Source organism: Musca domestica, unplaced genomic scaffold (assembly GCF_030504385.1).
Source record: "Musca domestica strain aabys unplaced genomic scaffold, Musca_domestica.polishedcontigs.V.1.1 4, whole genome shotgun sequence".
Classification (NCBI taxonomy): Eukaryota; Metazoa; Arthropoda; class Insecta; order Diptera; family Muscidae; genus Musca; species Musca domestica.
Genome location: NW_026712328.1, coordinates 3,120,393 through 3,144,863, shown reverse-complemented (window position 1 = coordinate 3,144,863; position 24,471 = coordinate 3,120,393). Strand labels below are relative to the sequence as shown.

At 35.4% G+C, this 24,471-nt stretch overlaps 2 protein-coding genes across 4 annotated transcripts in view; both read right to left on the bottom strand.

Annotated features, from left to right (window-relative positions):
- The window catches only part of LOC131804140 (uncharacterized), a 359,889-nt gene that overhangs the window by 193,535 nt on the left and 141,883 nt on the right, over window positions 1–24,471 (bottom strand). The gene's annotated exons all lie outside the window — the stretch shown is intronic.
- On the bottom strand, window positions 1,643–11,395 carry LOC131804141 (uncharacterized). The gene is made up of 2 exons (XM_059126554.1): window positions 10,100–11,395; window positions 1,643–3,058 (listed from the first exon to the last, which is right to left on the bottom strand). Exon 2 carries the CDS (start codon window positions 3,054–3,056, stop codon window positions 2,064–2,066), a length of 993 nt encoding a protein of 330 aa, XP_058982537.1. The 5' UTR covers window positions 3,057–3,058; window positions 10,100–11,395; the 3' UTR covers window positions 1,643–2,063.

Genomic DNA, 24,471 nt, shown 5'->3' with positions numbered 1-24,471 from the left:
GTAATTTTATATTAACTTTGGTGCGACCGCATTAAATTATTTCGATATCATCCATTCCGTTTCGCCACCACATAATTCGGTATTACACTTCCATGTAACCTGCCATCAATTTCAGTTCGCAAGAAATAAAGTCTATTAAATAAATTGCTATTAATATTTGAATTTAAAAATAAAATAATAAAAACGCTACATATGTACATTGGAAAAAAGAAAGTTTAAATAAAGATAAATAAAATATTACTATTGTACATTTCAAAAGTCAAAATGAAAATGTTAATATATCACATTTTTACCCTATTTGGATATTATCCTTTTCAGATAGGAGACAATTCCGAATTTGAATGAATCATTAAAATCAGTTCAGCGGTTCTGAAGTTATAAGCGTAGTAACTAAAACAACTTTATTATATATATATATATATATATATATATATATAAGTTAACGACATTGGCGACACTGTCGCTTCTGCAACTTATGCTCATTTCATTTTGATTGCAACACGCGCTTCCGATTCAATTTCGATATTGCAACCGATGAGAAATTCTTTCTGCAGTATCAGCACCTGCATACTGGCGCGTGTTGGTCGAACGGAATGAGTACAACCATCGAGCCAACAAAGGTGGAAGGCAACCGGCAGTTTGACTTTGGCTATTTCGAGTGCGGTTCACTAAATATTAAATTTAAATATCTTGTATGTAAGGAACCGGGCATTTGTTTAATCGTCTTTGAATTATACTATGATAAAAGATATGGAAATTATGGAGTCTCCAACGCGCAATTTTAATGATAAATAATTCATATTACTTTAAAAACAAGTAAAAAAATTAAGTTTGGCCGGGCAGATTTATTACTTTCATCCATCTGAGGGTAAAGGAATCATTTTTATACAAAAGTATCTAAATTCAAACGTGTTTCACTTTAAACTTCATATACCTGTAAGACTGTTTGAATGAGGCCGTTATATGGGGCCATACCAAAACGGGAACCTCTGTGGACAATTTTATACTTCAAGGATTGTCATCTATCAAACCTTCTAAAATACCAAATTTGAAACAATTATACGCGTAAATGCGTGGATTATCAACATACCCAATATAGGTAGGTATTGTTATATATGTTAGACAAATCCGAGAAGAAATGTGGCAAAAATCATCAAAATACCGAATTTCGAGAGATATCGTTATATGGGGACTATACCTAACGTGACCATACGTCCCGCTTTGGGCGGGACAGTCCCGCTTTGGGCGGGACAGTCCCGCTTTGAAGTTATCTGTCCCGCTGTCCCCAGCGAGAGCAAAAATGTCCCGCTTTCGAAAATACTGGATATTGATATTGATGAAAAATACATGAGTTATTTTTTCCCCGTGAACATATAATTTGTTTGCATAGTTTTTTTCAAGCAACATTAACTGTTTTTTACTTCACCTTTTTTATTTGTTATTTAATTAAAAGATGATGTTTATTTTTGCTTTTTTTTTTCTTTTATTATTTTGTTTCAATTCTTTAAATTTAATTTGTTTCGTTTACACTTTTTGTTTAGATTTAGGTTTTTTTGTTCAATTAATTTCCTTTTTTTTTTGTACATTGTTTTGTTTACAATTTTTTTGTTTATTTGTAGTTTTTTGTTCAATTTGTTCAATGTTTTTTTTTTTTGTACAATATTTTATTTTCAATTTTTTGTACAATGTTTTATGTTTTTTTTGTTAACACTTTGGTTTTTTTTTTTTGTTTTTGGGCACTGTTCACTTCGGGGGGGAAACTTGCGTACGCGCTTTCAAATTCGAGACAGAACTGCCCTAACTCAAATTTGCATCGTCAGAGCAAACCTGTTTTGGCTGGTGACGATGCTTATTTATTTGAATTCAGCATTGGAATTTACCGGTGGCTGCATATATGTGCATGTGTGTGTGTATATGTACATCATTTTTTTATGATGTTATTTATGCAGCCACCGGTAATGTAACAAACAACACTGTTGCGCAAAAATCTAGCATCTTTTATGAACATTTCTGGCCCCCGAATGACAAGTGTTTACATTCATTTTTGAAATACAATGTTGTTCTTATATTTTTGGCATATTTTTTATTGGACCGGCAAACACGTAACCCAGTTGGGTATCATAGGCCAGGACATCTCCAATTCCAGCCTCCTTGCACTCGTCTTTTCTTATGGCTGAGTAAACGTCAGCACCCAGTTCCACATCGACGGGATTGTTGCCTCGGGGATCAGGGTCGGCTAGGGCGCAATTTCGGAAACTTCTTGTGGGGTCCTCGAGGATTGGGTCCGAGTAAATGCGCCTGGGCAAATCTTCGATTATCAAGGCATTAACTCTAAGACTCCAGTGGCTGTTTGTGCGGCGGGGCGAAACCGTAAAGGTGGTAAATCGCTGCCCTTTGTAAATCCGCAATTGTAGGCCCAATCTACGGAAAGCCGCATACGATATTTTGGACATCGTCGCTGATTGGCTGATTAATGCCCTTAGCATGCTGTACCCCTCTATTTTGTCAGCCTTGATGCGCACCATAGCCGTTGGCACAAATACCAAATCCCACGCAAAGTTTGGTGTTGTTACAACTTCCACGTTTAGGGATACTTCCTCCAGCTGAGACGCCCCGTGTAGCAGCGTATGATGCCGATTGTTGCACCTCCTGCAACCAGTCAACGACGGACAGTCAGGGGCCAAATGACTTCTGGCAAGGCAATTTCTGCAGTACCCCCTACGCTCCACGGTCTCATAGCGTTGGAAGGGGGTCTGGTGGCGAAACCTCTCGCAAGCACTGAGGGCATGGTCCTCCTGACACAACCCACAGGAATACTGCCAATAGCTGGGTCGTTCTTGGCGTTGGCGGGATCTTGCAGCGGAGCGGCTTCGTTGACGTCTTTCTGGCGATGTGGAACTGGGAAGTCTGCGGTGTCTATGAGCCGGTCTGCTGGGAATGGGTTCGGTTGGGCGACTGGGTCTGCTAGAACTTCTCGCTGTTGGACGTGCGGATTGGTTAGGACTGCGGCTGCGATCATCTAAACGGCAGTCTTGATTGGGCAAGTAGGCAGCCATATCTGAAAAAAACCAAAGGCGAGTACTATGTTCTTTTTTAAGTAGGATTCCGGCTAGTCAGTCGGAAAACAATTTGACAATTTTTGTGATAGGTCTGCTTATGTTGCCACTTGATGTCCGTATGTCTACAACCCTCGTATTCTGATCGCTACCGAGATATGTTTTTGCAATTCGACCCAACTTCCATTCATTTGGAGCCAACCTATCGTCCTTTATGACTACTAAATCTCCTTCTTTGACATTCTCCCTTTCACGCTTCCATTTAGTTCTTCTGTGAAGTTCGTGGAGATATTCTAATTTCCACCTATTGCAAAAGTATTGTGAAATAACTTTGAGTCGTTTCCAACGATTTACTAGACTAAGATCTGTGTCGGAAATGTCGGGTTCAGCAGGAGTAAGAATTGATGTTCCAATTAAGAAATGACCAGGAGTTAATGGGGAAAGGTCATTTGGATCATCGCTACCAGGACTTAAGGGTCGCGAATTAAGGCAGGCTTCAATTCTTACTAAGATAGTTGTAAATTCTTCAAATGTGAAATTCATTTTTGGAATACTTTTTCGCAAATGCATTTTAAACGATTTAACGCCGGCCTCCCACAAACCGCCCATGTGCGGAGCGTCAGGCGGGATAAATTTCCAAGTAAGATTTTGATTGAAATTGTTTTGGATTGTGCTACTTTGAATATTCTTCATGAAAGCTAATCGATCTCGCTTTAATAGATCGACCGCTCCCACAAAATTGGTTCCGTTGTCGGAAAATATACAAGACGGACAACCTCGCCGACTTATGAATCTGGAGAAAGCGGCGAGAAAGGCATAAGTAGATAAATCGCTAGTTGGTTCTAAATGTATAGCCTTGGTGGCGAAGCAGACGAACAGGCAAACATAGCCTTTTGTGATAAAGCAAGCCCTTCCTGAATAACTTTTAATATTAAAGGGTCCTGCAAAATCTACCCCAGTGTTTGTAAAGGGTCGATACAGAAAAGTACGTTCGGGTGGCAGCGAGGCCATTATTTGAGTTTGGGTTTGTTTCTTGTGAATTAAGCAGATTCGACATTTTCGTATAGTTTGTTTAACCAGAGATTTGAGTCCAAATATCCAGAATTCGGATCTTAGCACTCGGGTCATCAATTGATTACCACCATGTAAAGTGATCTTATGAGTGAATTCGACCAACAATTTGCTAAGGGTAGTTCCGTGTGGTAGTATTATGGGATGACGTTCGCTATATGTAAGGGCTGGAGATTGAACTAATCTGCCATTAGCTCGAATAATACCCTTTGAGTCGAGAAACGGGTTTAACGTCAATAGAGGGCTCGATGGAGAAATTGGAGACTTTTTCATTAGTGAATTATATTCATCTGCATAAACGAATTTTTGTGTACGAATTATGCAAGATCGTTTTCCATCTTGGATTTCGGCTGCGGTAAGATCTATTGATGAGGAGCGAATATTTTGCCGATTTGCGCCTGTATTTGTCCAAAATCGCAGAGCATAGGCGTATGATCGGTAGACTTTTGCCAATGATGAGAAATTTTTTAATGGATCCTCTCTTTCTTGAAATATAGTCAGAACTTTTACAGCTTTAGCCTCTAAATTTGTGTCGTTTGGGATATCTTGCGATGGCCAACGATCTTTTGGCATTTTGAGCCATTGAGGTCCATGCCACCAGAGCTCATGAGTCGTTAGTTCAGTTGGAGAACATCCACGACTAGCAATGTCAGCTGGGTTGCTTTCAGAGTCAACATGTTTCCAGTTTTCTTGCCCAACATTATCAGATATTTCCGAGACTCTATTTCCCACAAAGGTGCTCCAATGACAAGGAGGCTTTTTTAACCAGGCCAAGACAATAGTAGAGTCTGTCCAAAAATGTGTTGAATATTTTGATATTTGTAGACTGTTTGTAATAGATTTTGCTAATTTGGAAAGTAAGACTGCCCCACATAATTCGAGCCTTGGTATTGAAAGTTTTTTGATTGGTGCTACACGAGTCTTTGCTGCTAATAAAAAGGTGTGTGTGGTATGGTCAGTTTTTTCAATCCGAACATATAGCGTGGCTCCATACGCTCTCTCCGATGCGTCACAAAATCCATGAATCTCAACAGAAGCCTCTAGTGTAAACTGTATCCATCTTGGAACTCTGAGAGATTTAATATCATTGCTATTTTTGACAAAGTTTTGCCAATTTATATGGGTGATTGGTTTCAGTGTATCATCCCAATCGATTTTATCCAGCCAAATTTGTTGCATTATCAGTTTTGCTACGACCACTATTGGTGCTAGCCATCCGCATGGATCAAACAATTTGGCTATAGTTGATAAAACTTCTCGTTTTGTGTAAATGTTTTTGTTTTCCATGGTTGGAGGTGTAAAAGTGAAAAAATCACCTGATATATTCCATCGTATTCCCAACGTTTTCGTGGACGCATCTTCAGAGATATCCAACCAGTTAAGAGGCAATAAATTTTCTTGTGGAATATCTTTTATTATTGTATGATAATTTGAGGCCCATTTCATAAGTTGAAATCCAGCGGATTCGAGCGCTGCTACTAAGTCCTTCCGAGCTTTTATAGTCTCCTCAATTGTGTGTCCACCCGCAAGTACATCATCCACATAAAGATTCTGTCTTATAATTCTTGCAGCTCTTGGATACGAATCTTGAACATCATCTGCCAATTTCATAAGAGTTCTCAGTGCCAGAAACGGTGCGCAATTTACTCCAAATGTTACAGATAGTAATTCATAGTCTTCAACTGGGTCTGTTGGCGATTTTCTAAACAGAATTCTTTGATATTTTGTTTGAGTTGAATCCAACAGTATTTGCCTATACATTTTAGTAATATCGGCGTTAAAAGCATACTTAAAAAATCTCCATTTTAGAATTTGTAGTACCAAATCTTGTTGTAAAATGGGTCCCGGAAACAATATGTCATTGAGACTTGTTTTGTTTGATGATGGGCAAGAAGCATTGAAGACGACTCTTAACTTTGTCGTGATTCGATCTGGCTTAATTACTGCATGATGTGGTAGATAATAATTGGGCATTTCGTCTCTTTCATCCGGATTGATCCTCCGCATATGACCAAGTTCTAAATATTCGAGTATTGAGGCATCATATTGTTCTTTTATCTCGGGCGTTTTCATAAGTTTTTTCTCCATTCTGTAGAATTGAGCTAAGGCGATGTTTCGGGAATTTCATAATTCTTCGCATTTTTTGAATGGGAGAGTCACCACATATCTTCCATCCTTGTTTCGTATTGTTGTTTCAGTAAAATTTTGTTCACAAAATTGGTCTTCTCCCAAAATCGTGTAAGTACTTTCTCTATTGATGTTGTATTTAGAAGTGATATTTGTTTTCGTTGAAGAGTGCTTCCCGGTATGGGTCCTCCAACTATCCATCCAAATTTGGTTTTTTGAGTTAAAATTGATCCAAATGTTCTCATCGGAGTTCCAAGTGTGAATATTAATGGTCCTATGTCCATTCCAATAAGTAAATCAATGGGTTGACTAACGTAAAATTTCGGGTCAGCCAGTTCTAATGCTGTTACATCTCGAAGTTGTGATTCATCTAAGTTTTGTGGTGGTAGATTTGAAGGTAAATTCTTTAAAACTGGAGCCCATACTTCCAGTTTAAAGCTAGGGTCGTATTTGGATCTCATAGTAAACAAGCAAGATTTCGTAGATGTTTCGGCAACAAATTGACTAAGGCCGGTGATATGAACTAGATTGTTCCTTGTGGGTAATTTCAAGAGGTTTTTCATCTTCTCAGAAATAAAAGTGGATTGTGATCCTGAATCTATTAGAGCTCGGGCATCGTATAGTTGTCCTTTGGTTTCAATTTGTACTATTGCTGTGAAAAGTAGAGTTCCTCCAGATTGTTGCTCACTAATTCGCTCATCTTGGAGGGTCAAAGTGGTAATAGTAGTTGGTTCTAGGTTGGTAGTGGACTGTATGTGAGTTGAAAGAGCAGCAGCACTGGTACTAGGTTGTGCTTCCACTCGAGCTAGGTATGTGTTTGTGGTTTGGGTTTCCGACCCCTTGTGTAACAAAGTATTATGTCTCATAGTACAAATACGACAACCAAAGCGACTTTTGCAATCTCTTACTCCGTGGTTTGAAGACAAGCAGTTGTAGCATAAGTGTGACGTTTTCACAGTGTGAATTCTGTCATTTACACTCTTTTTTAAAAATTCGCTGCAATCCCTGATAAAATGGTTTGATTTGCAGACTTGACATGTTTGAATATTTTGTGATTTATTTTGTTGAGGTTGTGCTAAGTTGTTTCTTCTTCCAAAATTGGTTGTATTTTTTGCGACATTTGTTTGAAATGTTTTCAAAAATCTAGGTTTATTGATGTTATTTTGCTTCTGTTGAGCAAATTTTGATGTTGAGGGTTTTATATTCCCTACTGATTCCAAGGTTTTGAATTTGTTTGTTAAGAAATCGTCAAAATGTTCCCATTTTGGTATTTGTTTACAATCGCTTAATGAGTTCTCGAATTCTTCTAGGAAGCCTCTAGGTAATTTTGTTGAGCAAATGTATATTAAAATCGGATCCCATCCTTTTACATCGACGTCAAGCATCCCCAAAGTTTGAATACAGCTATTTACAGTGCGTTGTAGTTTTTGAATAGTGTGACTTGAGTGTGTAGAAACACCAGGTAGATTAAAAAGTGTTTTAATTTCTTCATTAATTTGCATCCTTTTGTTCTCATAACGATCCGTAAGATTTTTCCATGCTAGTGCAAATCCATCATTAGTTAGTGGAACATGCGTCATAATTTCTCGTGCTTCTCCTGCTGTCTTTTGAGTCAAATGGAATAACTTTTCGACATTACTTAATTTTGAATTGTTTATGTAAATTGCCGAAAATAAATCTCTGAAAGTCGGCCATTCTCGATAACCCCCTTTAAAAGTGTCTGTGTCGCATGGCGGCAGCCGTGATATTGGCGTAAAATCCACTTCCTTTCCTTGCTGTGACATCTCTGAATCTCTTTTCATTTTCTCCTGTGCTTTTTCATCCAAAATATTTTGAATTTGTCCATTTATTGAACTCAGCGCCTGTTTATATGATCCCATGGTATCCATATAATGTTTCCTCAGTTTATTTTTGTCGATGGTTTTTCCTCCTTCCTCTGGAACATAATCACGGCAGTCTAAATTTGACCTTTTGACCTGGTCCCATGCAGAATCCAACTCCATACGTGTTGTCTCCAAAGTATGAACCGTGTCATCGGGTTTGGTTATTGAAAAAATTGAAATATAATCCTGAAGATCGTTGACGCAGTTTGCGAATTTTTCGCTTAGGGTTTTATCCATTTTGATGACTGAGTATTAACCTTTACCGAAATTTTGTTGTGTTGCAAAAGGGAAAGGCAACCCAATGAAAAGGATTGACTTGGAATAAGATTCAAACTTTTATCCAAATTTTTATTTTTAAAAAATAAGGATAAGCTATCTTCTTCAATTTGATCAACGAAATCTATGTTAAATTTTTTGTTTGGGTCGAATTATATTTCGTTTTGTTCCAAAGATTTGAAAGTTCTTGCAAAATCCCAAAAACTTTACTTTGTATGAGACGCCGAAATAATTTTGTTTAAAAATGTTTGCTGGGTTGTCCAGAGAAGTCAAACTCAATCAAGATATACCAAGGTGTCATAAAATATCTTGAAATCCACTCACAGGGATATTTTATTTTAAGAAAATCCAGAAATAATCAATATTATTCCAAAAGGAGTAAAGGTGAGGATTGTACAGGCAAAAAACGCTACAAAAACGACCAAAAGTTTTTTGATTTTCCACCAACGAGGGTTTTTTCCCAGCAGTAAAATTGTAGAAAATGAAAATTTTCAATAAATATTTCCAAAAATGAAAAATATTTTCTATTGAAATAAAAATGTGTGCTGGGTTGTCGAACAAGGAATCCTCAAAAATATTACCATAAAATTGCAGGAGTAATTTTAAATTTTGACGAGACAAAAATATTGCTATGAAAATTTGTTTGAAGCAACAAATTTTCTAAAAACGCTAGGTAATTAATTTAAAATCACAAGGTGCTAGTATTGGGTCAAGTTCCACAAAATTTTTTTTTTCCAGAAAAATTCCAATAATTTGCAAAATTTTCCAAAAAAATTTGTATATCCCAGCCAAATGTTTGTTGTGTCAAACTCCAATTAAAATATCCACAAAAATCTAACTTTTTTCGTTCAGCGAATTCTTTCAAAATGTTTGTTTTAGCAAAAAGCAAAAAAAAATACCAGCAAAATATTTCTGCGAAAAAATGCATAAATAAATTTTGGGTCCCAGAAATGTTTTTCTTGATTTAAAAATTTTAAGATATTTGTAAAATATAATAAAAATGTGTTATATTATATATGGGATCTATTTTTTTGTCTGTCCACAGACGCCAATCTAATTTTTTTTCTCAAAAATCCCGAAAAAAAATTCTAGGTTAAGTATTGTTTCATGTCCGTCCACTAGACGCTATTATTTGCAAAATCCGTCTGTCCACCAAATGGTTGCTATGTATTTCGCTTATGTATTTTTGTGACGCCAAAAATGTTAAAAATATGGCGAATATATATTTTTATGTGACGCTAGATTTTTTTCCAATATGGCGTTTATATATGTGTCAAGCGACGCCAATTTTCCAATAAGAATTTTTTTTCCAATATGGCGTTTATATGTGTCAAGTGACGCCAATTTTCCAATAAGAATGTTTTTTCCAATATGGCGCTTATTTATTTTTTGAACTGCACGTTCAGCAATTTCCAATATTATATATTTATGTGTATGAAAATTCGCGCTATTTTATAAGTACTTATTGCGCCTATGTGAGTCTATATTTAGATGTCCGTCCACAAAATGGCTCCAAAAAGGGAAATTTTCTCAAAAAAGTGTCTTAGAGGCAACGCAGCAACTTTAAAAAGTGTCAACTTGAGATTTCAAAGTATGGGAATCTTCGGGTCAATGCAAATATTGAGGATTTGCCTGCTCCCGGTATGCCCTTTATGTCCAACAAGATAAATTTGATTGAGTACTCACTTTGATTTAGCCTTTGGGTCTCAAAAATTTGTTGTTGTAGTGTTGCTATTGTTGTTGTTGTTGTATTGTTGTTGTGTTGCCGGAGTCCTTCGTGGTCTTCTGGCAGCTTCCACAATTTTGCGTACTTCTTTATTTTGTTTGGTTTTTTTGTGATATTGTGTACTGTCACTTTTTTCACACCTTTTATTTTTGTATTTTGTCTTTTGTGTAGACCTTTTTTTATATTAACGAAAAAATAAAAAATTTAATTAAATTTTGTTTATTTTTGTAGCACTGTGTAATTTCTTTTAGTTCTGTAGCACCGTGTAATGTCACTTTGTATCACTTTTTAATGTCACTTTTGTAGCACTGTGTATTTTCTGTTTGTTTTGTAGCACTGTGTGTTGTCTCTTTTTTGTAGTAAATTTGTAAAAATATATATTTGTTTGTTTAATGTCACTTTTTTGTAGCACAGTGTACTTTCTATTTTTTTTTCACTTTTTCTTTTGGTTGCACTTTTTTAAACGTCACTTTTTGTTAATTTATTTATTTATATTTTATTATGCACTTTTGTTTTTGTTTCACTTCACTGTGTCTGTCCACTTAATACTTTGTTTTTTGTTTTTAATATTTTAAAAACTTCACTTTATTATCCGGCTCGAAGGACCAAATGTTTTTTACTTCACCTTTTTTATTTGTTATTTAATTAAAAAATGATGTTTATTTTTGCTTTTTTTTCTTTTATTATTTTGTTTCAATTCTTTAAATTCAATTTGTTTCGTTTACACTTTTTGTTTAGATTTAGGTTTTTTTGTTCAATTAATTTCCTTTTTTTTTTTGTACATTGTTTTGTTTACAATTTTTTGTTTATTTGTAGTTTTTTGTTCAATTTGTTCAATTTTTTTTTTTTTTTTTGTACAATGTTTTATTTTCAATTTTTTGTACAATGTTTTATGTTTTTTGTATTATGTTTTTTTTGTTAACACTTTGGTTTTTTTTTTTGTTTTTGGGCACTGTTCACTTCGGGGGGGAAACTTGCGTACGCGCTTTCAAATTCGAGACAGAACTGCCCTAACTCAAATTTGCATCGTCAGAGCAAACCTGTTTTGGCTGGTGACGATGCTTATTTATTTGAATTCAGCATTGGAATTTACCGGTGGCTGCATATATGTGCATATGTGTGTGTATATGTACATCATTTTTTTATGATGTTATTTATGCAGCCACCGGTAATGTAACAAACAACACTGTTGCGCAAAAATCTAGCATCTTTTATGAACATTAACATTAAAATTAACTCGAAAGATTTTGTAATGCTAATGCTGGAGTTAATGTCGACGTCGTCGACGGCGTCAAATGTCCAAAAAAATTGAATCGTATGAAATTTTATGAGAGCAATCGTTTCAACTTTTTCGGCGTCGTCGACGGCGTTGACATTAACTCCAGCATAACAAGGGAAATCACCAAATTAAAAATGCTTATAAAAACAGAAAAAGTTTCTGTCACTCTGTCAGTACCCTAAGCATAGACGCTCTAAATTGTTCTGGTATCTTTTCATCGCGGAGTCGGAGAAGGCGAGCAAAGTCAAACAATTTATTTTCAATGTTAGTGATTGTAACATTACAATAATGCCTAAACGCAAGTGTACTTTTAACATTTCTTTGCAAAATAAGTATCCATTTATAAAACAAAGAAGTGGTGAATCAGACGTTACGTGTGAAAAATGTCGTACTGATTTTAGTGTTGGACATGGTGGTGCCAGTGATATTGAGAAGCATTTAAAATCGGAAAAACACAAGCTTTCTGATCAAGCTGCCGCTTTAAGCTCGTCAATGCTTTCTTTTTTTAAAAGAACAAATTTGGCGACTTCCAAAGACTTGGATATAGCTGCAGCGGAGGGTGCGTGGGCGTACCACACAGTGCAAGAAAACCACAGTTTTCGTTCGAATGACTGTGCTTCAAATCTAATACAAACATGTTTTGAGCAAAAATTTAGATGTGCCCGTACAAAATCACAAGCTATAGTTGTAAATGTGCTGGCACCTATGGCGATGGACGAATTGAAAGAACACCTTCACGAAGCCCACTGCATATCTTTATTAACCGATGCTTCCAATCATGGCTCAATAAAATTATTCCCTGTTTTAGTTCGCTATTTTGTACCATACGAAGGCGTGAGAGTCAGGATTTTAGAGTTTCAAAAGCAGCCAGGCGAATCATCTGATATAATTGTGGATTATTTGAAAGAAGTATTATCTTGCAATGATTTGAAGAAAATTGTGGCATTTTGTGCAGACAATACAAACTGCAATTTCGGAGGAAAGAATAGAAAAGGGATAAATAATGTTTACGCGAAATTGAACCTATCCGTCGGAAGGCAGCTCATTGGGATTGGGTGTGGAGCCCATATAATTCATAATGCTATCAAAACAGTCGCAGATTGTCTCCCTGTTGACTTCGAATGCATCATTGTGAAAATTTATTCATTCTTTTACATCTACAGCATTCGGGTAGAAGTTCTGAAAGAGTTCTGTGATTTCACCGACACAGAGTATCAGAAACTGTTGGGCTACAGTAAAACAAGGTGGCTTGCTTTAATGCCGGCGCTTGAGAGAATTTTAAAAATGTTTCAGCCTTTGAAAACCTATTTTCTGAGCATAGATAAATGCCCTACTATTTTTAAAACGTTTTTCGAAAATCCCAGCTCTGAATTGTGGTTATATTTTTTGCACGCACAGACAGCGATTTTTCATCAAGCCGTGTTGAAAATCGAGGGACAAAACGTGTCCGCAATAGAGTCTGCGAATGAAATTAATCGTCTCCAAGATAACTTACAACTTAAAGAGAATTCGATTTTCCTTCCTCATTCCGTCCGCAATCTACTGGTAAAATTACAAAAAACTGACGTTGCTGTTGATGAGCAGAATGTGAAAACTGCGGCAGCGGATTTTTATAAGACAAGTAAAGAATACTTGGAACAGTGGTGCCAGTTCAATGCACAACTAGCAGTATTTGAATGGTCAAATTTGAGAAAAGTCCCTACTTGGGAAGACGTACAGATTGTGACGGATTTGCTGATCACACAAAGATTTCTTAGCAGTAGCCAAGATACGGAGGTGTTCGATGAGTTTTCGCTTATTTCCAGTTACGTCACAGTTGAAAAAATCAAAAGCTGGAACGATGAGAATGTTGCTACTGAAGACCGTTGGGTGGAGCTGTTTAAACACTTCCGTGCTAATAATCTCAACTGCACAAACTTTCGCACAATTATTGAGTATGTTTTATGTATGCCTGGAAGTAACGCACCTGTCGAAAGAGTTTTTTCCCTAATGAATAAAATATGGACTAGTGAAAAAACGCAGTTAAGTGTGACAGTTTTAAAAGCTATTTTAATTACTAAGACTAACATCAAGAAACAATGTATATATATATATATTAAATATGCATATATATTCATAATCAGCATGAAACTCTAAGTCGATCTGTCCGTCTGTTTGTTTAAATTACGACACAGCCCACATTATTTGACGTATAGTCTCAAAATTTAGCCGAAAAATTTGAATTGTCTATAGGATGGTTGGTATTGAAAAGTATCTATCGGTTCACGTTTTGGTATAGTTAATGTGACCATTTATATTTTTCGTCAGAGCGGGACGCCTGCGGAATTTTGTAAAAAAAATTATGCATTTAAAAACAAATTTTATTCAAAAACGGAGAGAATACGTATAAATCTAATTTATGAAATTAATCTTATGTCTAAGTATTTGTTTTATATTTGTCAGCAGAGCAAATTAGTTTTCAAATATCAGGTCTAGTTTTTAAGTAGGAATGGAGCTGATTACATTGTTTCTTGATGTTAGTCTTAGTAATTAAAATAGCTTTTAAAACTGTCACACTTAACTGCGTTTTTTCACTAGTCCATATTTTATTCATTAGGGAAAAAACTCTTTCGACAGGTGCGTTACTTCCAGGCATACATAAAACATACTCAATAATTGTGCGAAAGTTTGTGCAGTTGAGATTATTAGCACGGAAGTGTTTAAACAGCTCCACCCAACGGTCTTCAGTAGCAACATTCTCATCGTTCCAGCTTTTGATTTTTTCAACTGTGACGTAACTGGAAATAAGCGAAAACTCATCGAACACCTCCGTATCTTGGCTACTGCTAAGAAATCTTTGTGTGATCAGCAAATCCGTCACAATCTGTACGTCTTCCCAAGTAGGGACTTTTCTCAAATTTGACCATTCAAATACTGCTAGTTGTGCATTGAACTGGCACCACTGTTCCAAGTATTCTTTACTTGTCTTATAAAAATCCGCTGCCGCAGTTTTCACATTCTGCTCATCAACAGCAACGTCAGTTTTTTGTAATTTTACCAGTAGATTGCGGACGGAATGAGGAAGGAAAATCGAATTCTCTTTAAGTTGTAAGTTATCTCGGAGACGATTAATTTCATTCGCAGACTCTATTGCGGACACGTTTTGTCCCTCGATTTTCAACACGGCTTGATGAAAAATCGCTGTCTGTGCGTGCAAAAAATATAACCACAATTCAGAGATGGGATTTTCGAAAAACGTTTTAAAAATAGTAGGGCATTTATCTATGCTCAGAAAATAGGTTTTCAAAGGCTGAAACATTTTTAAAATTCTCTCAAGCGCCGGCATTAAAGCAAGCCACCTTGTTTTACTGTAGCCCAACAGTTTCTGATACTCTGTGTCGGTGAAATCACAGAACTCTTTCAGAACTTCTACCCGAATGCTGTAGATGTAAAAGAATGAATAAATTTTCACAATGATGCATTCGAAGTCAACAGGGAGACAATCTGCGACTGTTTTGATAGCATTATGAATTATATGGGCTCCACACCCAATCCCAATGAGCTGCCTTCCGACGGATAGGTTCAATTTCGCGTAAACATTATTTATCCCTTTTCTATTCTTTCCTCCGAAATTGCAGTTTGTATTGTCTGCACAAAATGCCACAATTTTCTTATTCAAATCATTGCAAGATAATACTTCTTTCAAATAATCCACAATTATATCAGATGATTCGCCTGGCTGCTTTTGAAACTCTAAAATCCTGACTCTCACGCCTTCGTATGGTACAAAATAGCGAACTAAAACAGGGAATAATTTTATTGAGCCATGATTGGAAGCATCGGTTAATAAAGATATGCAGTGGGCTTCGTGAAGGTGTTCTTTCAATTCGTCCATCGCCATAGGTGCCAGCACATTTACAACTATAGCTTGTGATTTTGTACGGGCACATCTAAATTTTTGCTCAAAACATGTTTGTATTAGATTTGAAGCACAGTCATTCGAACGAAAACTGTGGTTTTCTTGCACTGTGTGGTACGCCCACGCACCCTCCGCTGCAGCTATATCCAAGTCTTTGGAAGTCGCCAAATTTGTTCTTTTAAAAAAAGAAAGCATTGACGAGCTTAAAGCGGCAGCTTGATCAGAAAGCTTGTGTTTTTCCGATTTTAAATGCTTCTCAATATCACTGGCACCACCATGTCCAACACTAAAATCAGTACGACATTTTTCACACGTAACGTCTGATTCACCACTTCTTTGTTTTATAAATGGATACTTATTTTGCAAAGAAATGTTAAAAGTACACTTGCGTTTAGGCATTATTGTAATGTTACAATCACTAACATTGAAAATAAATTGTTTGACTTTGCTCGCCTTCTCCGACTCCGCGATGAAAAGATACCAGAACAATTTAGAGCGTCTATGCTTAGGGTACTGACAGAGTGACAGAAACTTTTTCTGTTTTTATAAGCATTTTTAATTTGGTGATTTCCCTTGTTATGCTGGAGTTAATGTCAACGCCGTCGACGACGCCGAAAAAGTAGAAACAGATTGAACTTTTTCGGCGTCGAATTTCTTACGGCGTTAAGATTAACTGCTCTCATAAAATTTCATACGATTCAATTTTTTTGGACATTTGACGCCGTCGACGACGTCGACATTAACTCCAGCATTAGCATTACAAAATCTTTCGAGTTAATTTTAATGTTAATGTTGCTTGAAAAAAACTATGCAAATAAATTATATGTTCACGGGGAAAAAATAACTCATGTATTTTTCATCAATATCAATATCCAGTATTTTCGAAAGCGGGACATTTTTGCTCTCGCTGTGGACAGCGGGACAGATAACTTCAAAGCGGGACTGTCCCGCCCAAAGCGTGACGTATGGTCACGTTAGGTATAGTCCCCATATAACGATATCTCTCGAAATTCGGTATTTTGATGATTTTTGCCACATTTCTTCTCGGATTTGTCTAACATATATAACGATACCTACCTATATTGGGTATGTTGATAATCCACGCATTTACGCGTATAATTGTTTCAAATTTGGTATTTTAGAAGGTTTGATAGATGACAATCCTTGAAGTATAAAATTGTCCACAGAGGTTCCCGTTTTGGTATGGCCCCATATAACGGCCTCATTCAAACAGTCTTACAGGTATATGAAGTTTAAAGTGAAACACGTTTGAATTTAGATACTTTTGAATAAGAATGATTCCTTTACCCTCAGATGGATGAAAGTAATAATTCTGCCCGGCCAAACTTAATTTTTTTACTTGTTTTTAAAGTAATATGAATTATTTATCATTAAAATTGCGCGTTGGAGACTCCATAATTTCCATATCTTTTATCATAGTATAATTCAAAGACGATTAAACAAATGTCCGGTTCCTCACATACAAGATATTTAAATTTAATATTTAGTGAACCGCACTCGAAATAGCCAAAGTCAAACTGCCGGTTGCCTTCCACCTTTGTTGGCTCGATGGTTGTACTCCTTCCGTTCGACCAACACGCGCCAGTATGCAGGTGCTGATACTGCAGAAAGAATTTCTCATCGGTTGCAATATCGAAATTGAATCGGAAGCGCGTGTTGCAATCAAAATGAAATGAGCATAAGTTGCAGAAGCGACAGTGTCGCCAATGTCGTTAACTTATATATATATATATATATATATATATATATATATATATATATATATATATATATATATATATATATATATATATATATATATATATATATATATAAGAAAGTTCTTTCAGTTACTACGCTTTTAACTTCAGAACCGCTGAACTGATTTTAATGATTCATACAAATTCGGAATTGTCTCCTATCTGAAAAGGATAATATCCAAATAGGGTAAAAATGTGATATATTAACATTTTCATTTTGACTTTTGAAATGTACAATAGTAATATTTTATTTATCTTTATTTAAACTTTCTTTTTTCCAATGTACATTTGCAGTGTTCTTATTATTTTATTTTTAAATTCAAATATTAATAGCAATTTATTTAATAGACTTTATTTCTTGCGAACTGAAATTGATGGCAGGTTACATGGAAGTGTAATACCGAATTATGTGGTGGCGAAACGGAAATAATAAAATCGAAATAATTTAATGCGGTCGCACCAAAGTTAATATATAATTACTTTTTCAAAATCGTTAAAAAAATCACGAAAAAAGAGATCTCATTGCAAAAATTCTCAAAACGGGAAAATATCGAAAAAAAATTTCCAATGGAATTGAATTTTAAAATAAAAGTACATTCTATTGACAAACTTTGTAAGGATCTTTAAACAGTTGCTGTAAAAAATCAGGGAACAAGTTGAAGATTTTTTCAATTTGTTATTCTTCTTTTGTCAATTTTTTTTCAATTTGTATTATCATATTGAATTCAGTGGATTTTTTGTGAACAAAATAAAGAATAATTTTTCACTAGATATAATTTTTCACCAAAAAATGAATAAAGTGCGAAATACGATGTTAACTGACATCAACCTTTCAACTTCAGAGCCTACGTCGTGGCTCAGCTGGAAGATGCACACATTTAAACAAACAAAAATTACCGAAAAAGACTAATGGGGCTCATTTCAAAGCGTGGACCTACTTCTTTCATGTGACAATAATGCCTGGAAGTAACGCACCTGTCGAAAGAGTTTTTTCCCTAATGAATAAAATATGGACTAGTGAAAAAACGCAGTTAAGTGTGACAGTTTTAAAAGCTATTTTAATTACTAAGACTAACATCAAGAAACAATGTAATCAGCTCCATTCCTACTTGAAAACTAGACCCGATATTTGAAAACTAATTTGCTCTGCTGACAAATATAAAACAAATACTTAGACATAAGATTAATTTCATAAATTAGATTTATACGTATTCTCTCCGTTTTTGAATAAAATTTGTTTTTAAATGCATAATTTTTTTTTACAAAATTCCGCAGGCGTCCCGCTCTGACGAAAAATATAAATGGTCACATTAACTATACCAAAACGTGAACCGATAGATACTTTTCAATACCAACCATCCTATAGACAATTCAAATTTTTCGGCTAAATTTTGAGGCTATACGTCAAATAATGTGGGCTGTGTCGTAATTTAAACAAACAGACGGACAAATCGACTTAGAGTTTCATGCTGATTATGAATATATATATATATATATATATATATATATATATATATATATATATATATATATATATATATATATATATATATATATATAAGTTATCGAAGCACTGTCGCTTCTGCAACTTAAGCTCATAACACGCGCTTCCGATCCAATTTCGATATTGCAAGCGATGAGAAATTCTCTCTGCAGTATCAGCACCTGCACCTGCACCTGCGTGTTGGTCGAAAGGAATAAATACAACCATCGAGCATTGGAAGGCAACCGGCAGTCTTGACTTTGGCCATTATTAATTAATTATTTTGAATACTATTAAAAAGTGAATTAATATTTTTACTCGCGATCGTATAGAATTCAAATAATGAAGATATCGTATTTAAAATTATTACAAGACATACTGTAGACTTCCCCTCCAATCCTTAGTATTTATTTGGGGTAAGGAACTGACCACGCCTACCTTTTAATCTATATATAAACCTGATGAGCCGCTTAACCAACGGCGAAACGCGTCGCATAGTGGTGAGTGTGTGATAGTGTCTATCTGGCTTTCCTTTTCACTGCAAATTTCAGATCATTAAGCTCGCCTCGAAAGAGAAATCAAACACATAAATCATAAAACATATGATTTTCGCCTTAATAAGGCAAAACTCATAAACCAGTTATTGTTCGTTTGTAATTGCATCAGTTGAGACCGGCTGGAACTATTTGGATATTTTTTTTAATGTGCGTCCTACCCCCATTAAGGTTTTTTTGCAAAGAAAAATTGACCACGCCCATATTTGCGACCATTTTCTTTTCTATTATTAATCTAAAATTCTAATATTTGCCAATATTATGAAGTTATCTATTCCACAGTTAGTATAAGATGCTATCTTGACTATGCACCCCAACACTATGTATTTGTTTGGGGTCAGAGGAACTGGCCACACCTACTTCTTTAAATTTATATGTAAAAAAATTGAAATGGTATAGGTACACTTCAGTAGAGAACGGCTGGGCCAATTTGAATAAAATTTTCTTTTGGTTATTTGTAATTACAATGAAAACGTTGTCATGAAAGAAAATTTTGAGAAAAATCGCGGAACTGAAAAAATTTACTGTTCTAAATCGAGAAAGTTTCCATATTTTCTATACATGCTGTTATATGGTTGCCATACCAAAATTTTAAATTTTGATTAGATATGGAAATAAACCATCCAATGAGAACTCAAAATGCAAAATTCATTGGGACTTCAATCAGTGAAATACCGAATATGAAGAGGCACTGTAATATACGGACAATACAAAATAGTGGAGTGAACTGAAAATATAGTAAGAAAATGATTCACATACTCGGAAAATTCTTCCGAACCCTTAAAAGTAACCATAAATCATAGATAACGTTGTGGGCACTATTCGCTATCGTCAGTAATTACACTGCGCTGCAGACAATCGGTTGGTAAATAAAAATGCCAAAAGGGGGGTACCCGGATCTCATTTTGTTTAATCTGCTGTATAAAATTATGAAAGATTTATTGTAAAGTAATATTTTCATCTTAGGAAAAATTGCAACATCAACAATATTGAATCAAGTTCTTCCCTTCTCCTTCCCAATATATTTGTGGGTTGCTTTTGTTCAGCATATACCAATTACTAGGCAAATATTTATATATTCTATTCTGTTTTGATTATTTCAATCCGGGAAATGAAGACATGATAATTCACAATAATGTTTTATTTGTTATTATCTTTCTCCAACCATCATTAAATTTCAATTGTTTATATGCTTATAATGATCATAACCTTAGCAATGGTGATTTGATAAAAAATAATTTGTATAGGTCTCTTTAGAAAATACTTTATATGAATATTATTTATATTAAAATTCCAATGACATGGAACAAAAATTTTTTTTCAAAACCAAACTTCTCTATTTTTGGGAATTACCTAACCAGCATGTTATTAATGAGTTTAAATAAAAATGTTCTAATGTTCCAATTTGTCTATTTTTGGGCATGTCTGTTTGTTATCCATTTGTTTCTCAATAACAGTCAGATGGGGCACAAGTAATATTTTCTTCCTGACATTGTGACAATGTAGTTAGATTTTGCTTCAATACAACATATAATAATAGCTGTATACAATAGTGTGCCTAAATCGCTAGCAATACAAGAGCTCCCATCGTCTTTGACATTGGGTGCGTTCGCGGTACTTTTTGTTCAACCAAAGTAAAATTTTCTCTCATTGTTCAATAGACGTTGATTAATAACTTTATGCTAGGAACACAATTGGAGCGAACGACGAATTTTTTCGCGGCGTATGTTCGTCGTCAAAAATAGAACACATATGTGTATATGGAAGTGCACACAATCACGGCACCGGCGAAAATTTCGTCGGTCGCCGCGAACTCAATTAGCTTTATTTCTATTTCATACGCCGGCGACCGGCGAACAAAACAGTACAAGGTGGCCATACTTGTACGAATTGTATGTGTTTTAGTAAATACTATCTATCTGTTATGCTAGGAACACAATTGGAGCGAACGACGAATTTCGCCCTACGCGGCGACAAAATGAGCCGCGAAAATTCGTCGTATGGAACACAATACCGACGAAATTATAAAACAGCTGATGAAGTTGTTTACTTTTTGCCCATTTGTTGACTACAATGAATTATACAAGAACACATAATTCTTTACGTTCTCTATTATAATTTCACTTATGTCCATCTTCTCTATTATAAATTCACTGATATCCATCTTCACTCAGGCGCAAGTACACAAATAAATAAACAAATTAATTATGTTTTTTTTATACGAGTAACAGATAGTAGAGTGACCATAACAAATTTTAAAGTAAAAAGTAACTTTATTTACTAAAACACATAAAATTCGTACAAGTATGGCCACCTTGTACTGTTTTGTTCGCCGGTCGCCGGCGTTTGAAATAGAAATAAAGCTAATTGAGTTCGCGGCGACCGACGAAATTTTCGCCGGTGCCGTGATTGTGTGCACTTCCATATACACATATGTGTTTTATTTTTGACGACGAACATACGCCGCGAAAAAATTCGTCGTTCGCTCCAATTGTGTTCCTAGCATTACTCGTATAAAAAAAACATAATTAATTTGTTTATTTATTTGTGTACTTGCGCCTGAGTGAAGATGGATATCAGTGAATTTATAATAGAGAAGATGGACATAAGTGAAATTATAATAGAGAACGTAAAGAATTATGTGTTCTTGTATAATTCATTGTAGTCAACAAATGAGCAAAAAGTAAACAACTTCGTCAGCTGTTTTATAATTTCGTCGGTATTGTGTTCCATACGACGAATTTTCGCGGCTCATTTTGTCGCCGCGTAGGGCGAAATTCGTCGTTCGCTCCAATTGTGTTCCTAGCATTACATAATGGACTTTGTTATTCATTGGCGCATCGCTATTAACATACTGATATTATGTTATTATCTATTAACTGATCGAATACACACGATAGCAATAGGCCGGCATTTATTTCCTACATGCGGTAAAATCCGCTATATGATTTCCATGGAACAGTCTCTTAACGTTGCAGTGTTACATAAACCGTGTCTATCAGGGCTCCTCGCTTGTTATCTAGGCTCCTCAGCGTGTAGCAGGCATCGTTGCCAATTCCCTAATATAATATGGAGGATATTTCATGGTGGACCTCATTACCTCCACAATCTCGACTTTTTTATGGAGAAAGCAATAGTTAACAAGAAAGAAAACGCACCAACAGAAAACCAAATGATTTCAATAGAAGCATTCTAATATCAATAGAAGCATTATAATATCCTTGCCAAGATAAAACGCGGTGGTAATTTATTTTTTATAAAAGTTTTATTAACCTGAAAATAAACTTGAACAATTAAAAAAGCAGTAAGTTCGGCCGGGGCGAACTTCGAATACCCTCCACCATTTGGAACGAATTAGGACATATTCAAAAAAATAAAATCCATTAAAAATTCTGTTAAAATCTCGCAAGGTGCCGATATATAGTGAGATAAACGATATTGTGGACCTATATAGGCAAATCTATGTCTAGGGATAAAATACTCACAAATAACTTCTTGTATGGAATTTAAGACAATTCCTTTTAAAAATGTGGCTAAAATCATCAAAATACCGAATATCGGAAGGTACTGTTATATGTGGACTATATGATATCGTGGACCTATATAGATAATTCTCTTTCAATAAATAAAGTACTCACAAGGAACTCGTTGTGCGGATTTTCAGACTATTCTGTTAGAAAATGTGGCTACAATCATCAAAATACCGAATATCGGGGGTACCGTTATATGGGGGATGTGCAATATCGTGAACCTATATAGACAATTCTCTTTCAGGCGGTAAAGTGCCCACAAAGGACTCCTCGTGTGAAAAATGTGGCTAAAGTCATCAAAATACCGAATATCGGGGGTACCGTTATAATGGGGGCTATACGATGTCGTGGACCTATATAGATAATTCTCTGCCAAGAGGTAAAGTGCTCTTAGAGAACTGCTTGTGTGGATTTTCATACAATTCCGTTGAAAAATGTGGCTAAAATCATCAAAATACCGGATATCGGAGTACCGTTATACGGGGGCTATACGATATCGTGAACCGATATAGTCCATCTTTGAACATGACCTGCCTGCAGACAAAAGAGATCTGGGCAAAATTTTAGCGTTCTATCTTAATTCGTTTAGCCTCTACCTTAATTCGTTTAGACGAACAGGCATAAATCGACTAAAAATTTTGTGCTGATCAAGAATATATATATATATACTTTGTGGGGTCTATAATGTATATTTCGATTTGTTAGAAATGGAATTATAAACTTAATATACCGTCCATACTATGGTGGAGGGTATAAAAATGTAAATATTCAGAGTGTTACAACACCCCCTCTCAATCACTTCATTTCAATTGTAGTTCATCTCGAAACCTTATGTGTCCAATGATTTTGCAAACGTATCTGCTACTTGCAACTCTATAGATATATGTTGAATCTTTATGATTACTTTGGCTATGTAATGTTGTATAAAGTGAGACTTCACATCAATATGTTTTGATTTTTTGCTGTCAGAAATTTGCACTATGCCGATACATCCTCTGTAATTCTTATAAATTATAACAGGTTTATTCTCATTTAAAACGTTCAAATCTATAAGAATTCCTCTAATCCAATGAGGTTCCGAAACAGCATAACTGAGAGCTATGTATTCCGCTTCCTTGAAAATAAACCCGCCTATAGATTTGCGGTCTGTGTTATCTGAAGCCCAATCGGCATCTACGAACCCAAAAAGCTCTTCATCACTAAAATTATCTTGGTAAAGCATGTCGAGTTCTTCAGTTTCTTTAATGTTGCGAAAAATATCTTTTTAATGCAGACCAATGTATCTCTCCTTGACTGTTATGAAATCTAGCCCTGTGCGATATTTGATAACATATGTCTGGTCGACGCTTAACATTAAATACATTAGGATTCCAAGTATTTCACGATATGGTTTGTCCGTTAACTCTTGGGTTTCTATTGGAAGAAACAATGCCTTTTCCGTTGGAGTTTTGGTAGGATTGCACTTGTTGAGAATTTTTCCAGAATCGTTTCAATGTGATTTTTCTGATTCAGCTTCATTTTGCTTTTATGTCTATCATATTAAATCTTTGTTCCCAAGTAATATTGTAGGGGTCAAAAATCCGACGGGATTACCAGTTGCATCCTCTTTGATGCGAAATACCCATTTGGACTTCAAAACTTTATATTTGACAGGACGTTGAACCAAATCCCAAACACGATTTTCTTCAATAGAGTCAAGCTCTTCCTTCACAGCTCTCATCCAATTATCTTTAAAGGAATACCTAATAATTTCGTCATATGTTTTAGGCTCCGCTATACAAGGGGAAATTGCAGAATTGGAATTTCCTGTTATATAACCCAATAATTT

Bases quoted from the DNA above. Each gene is read 5' to 3' on its own strand.
- LOC131804141 (XM_059126554.1), bottom strand. From the start codon at position 3,056: ATGGCTGCCTACTTGCCCAATCAAGACTGCCGTTTAGATGATCGCAGC.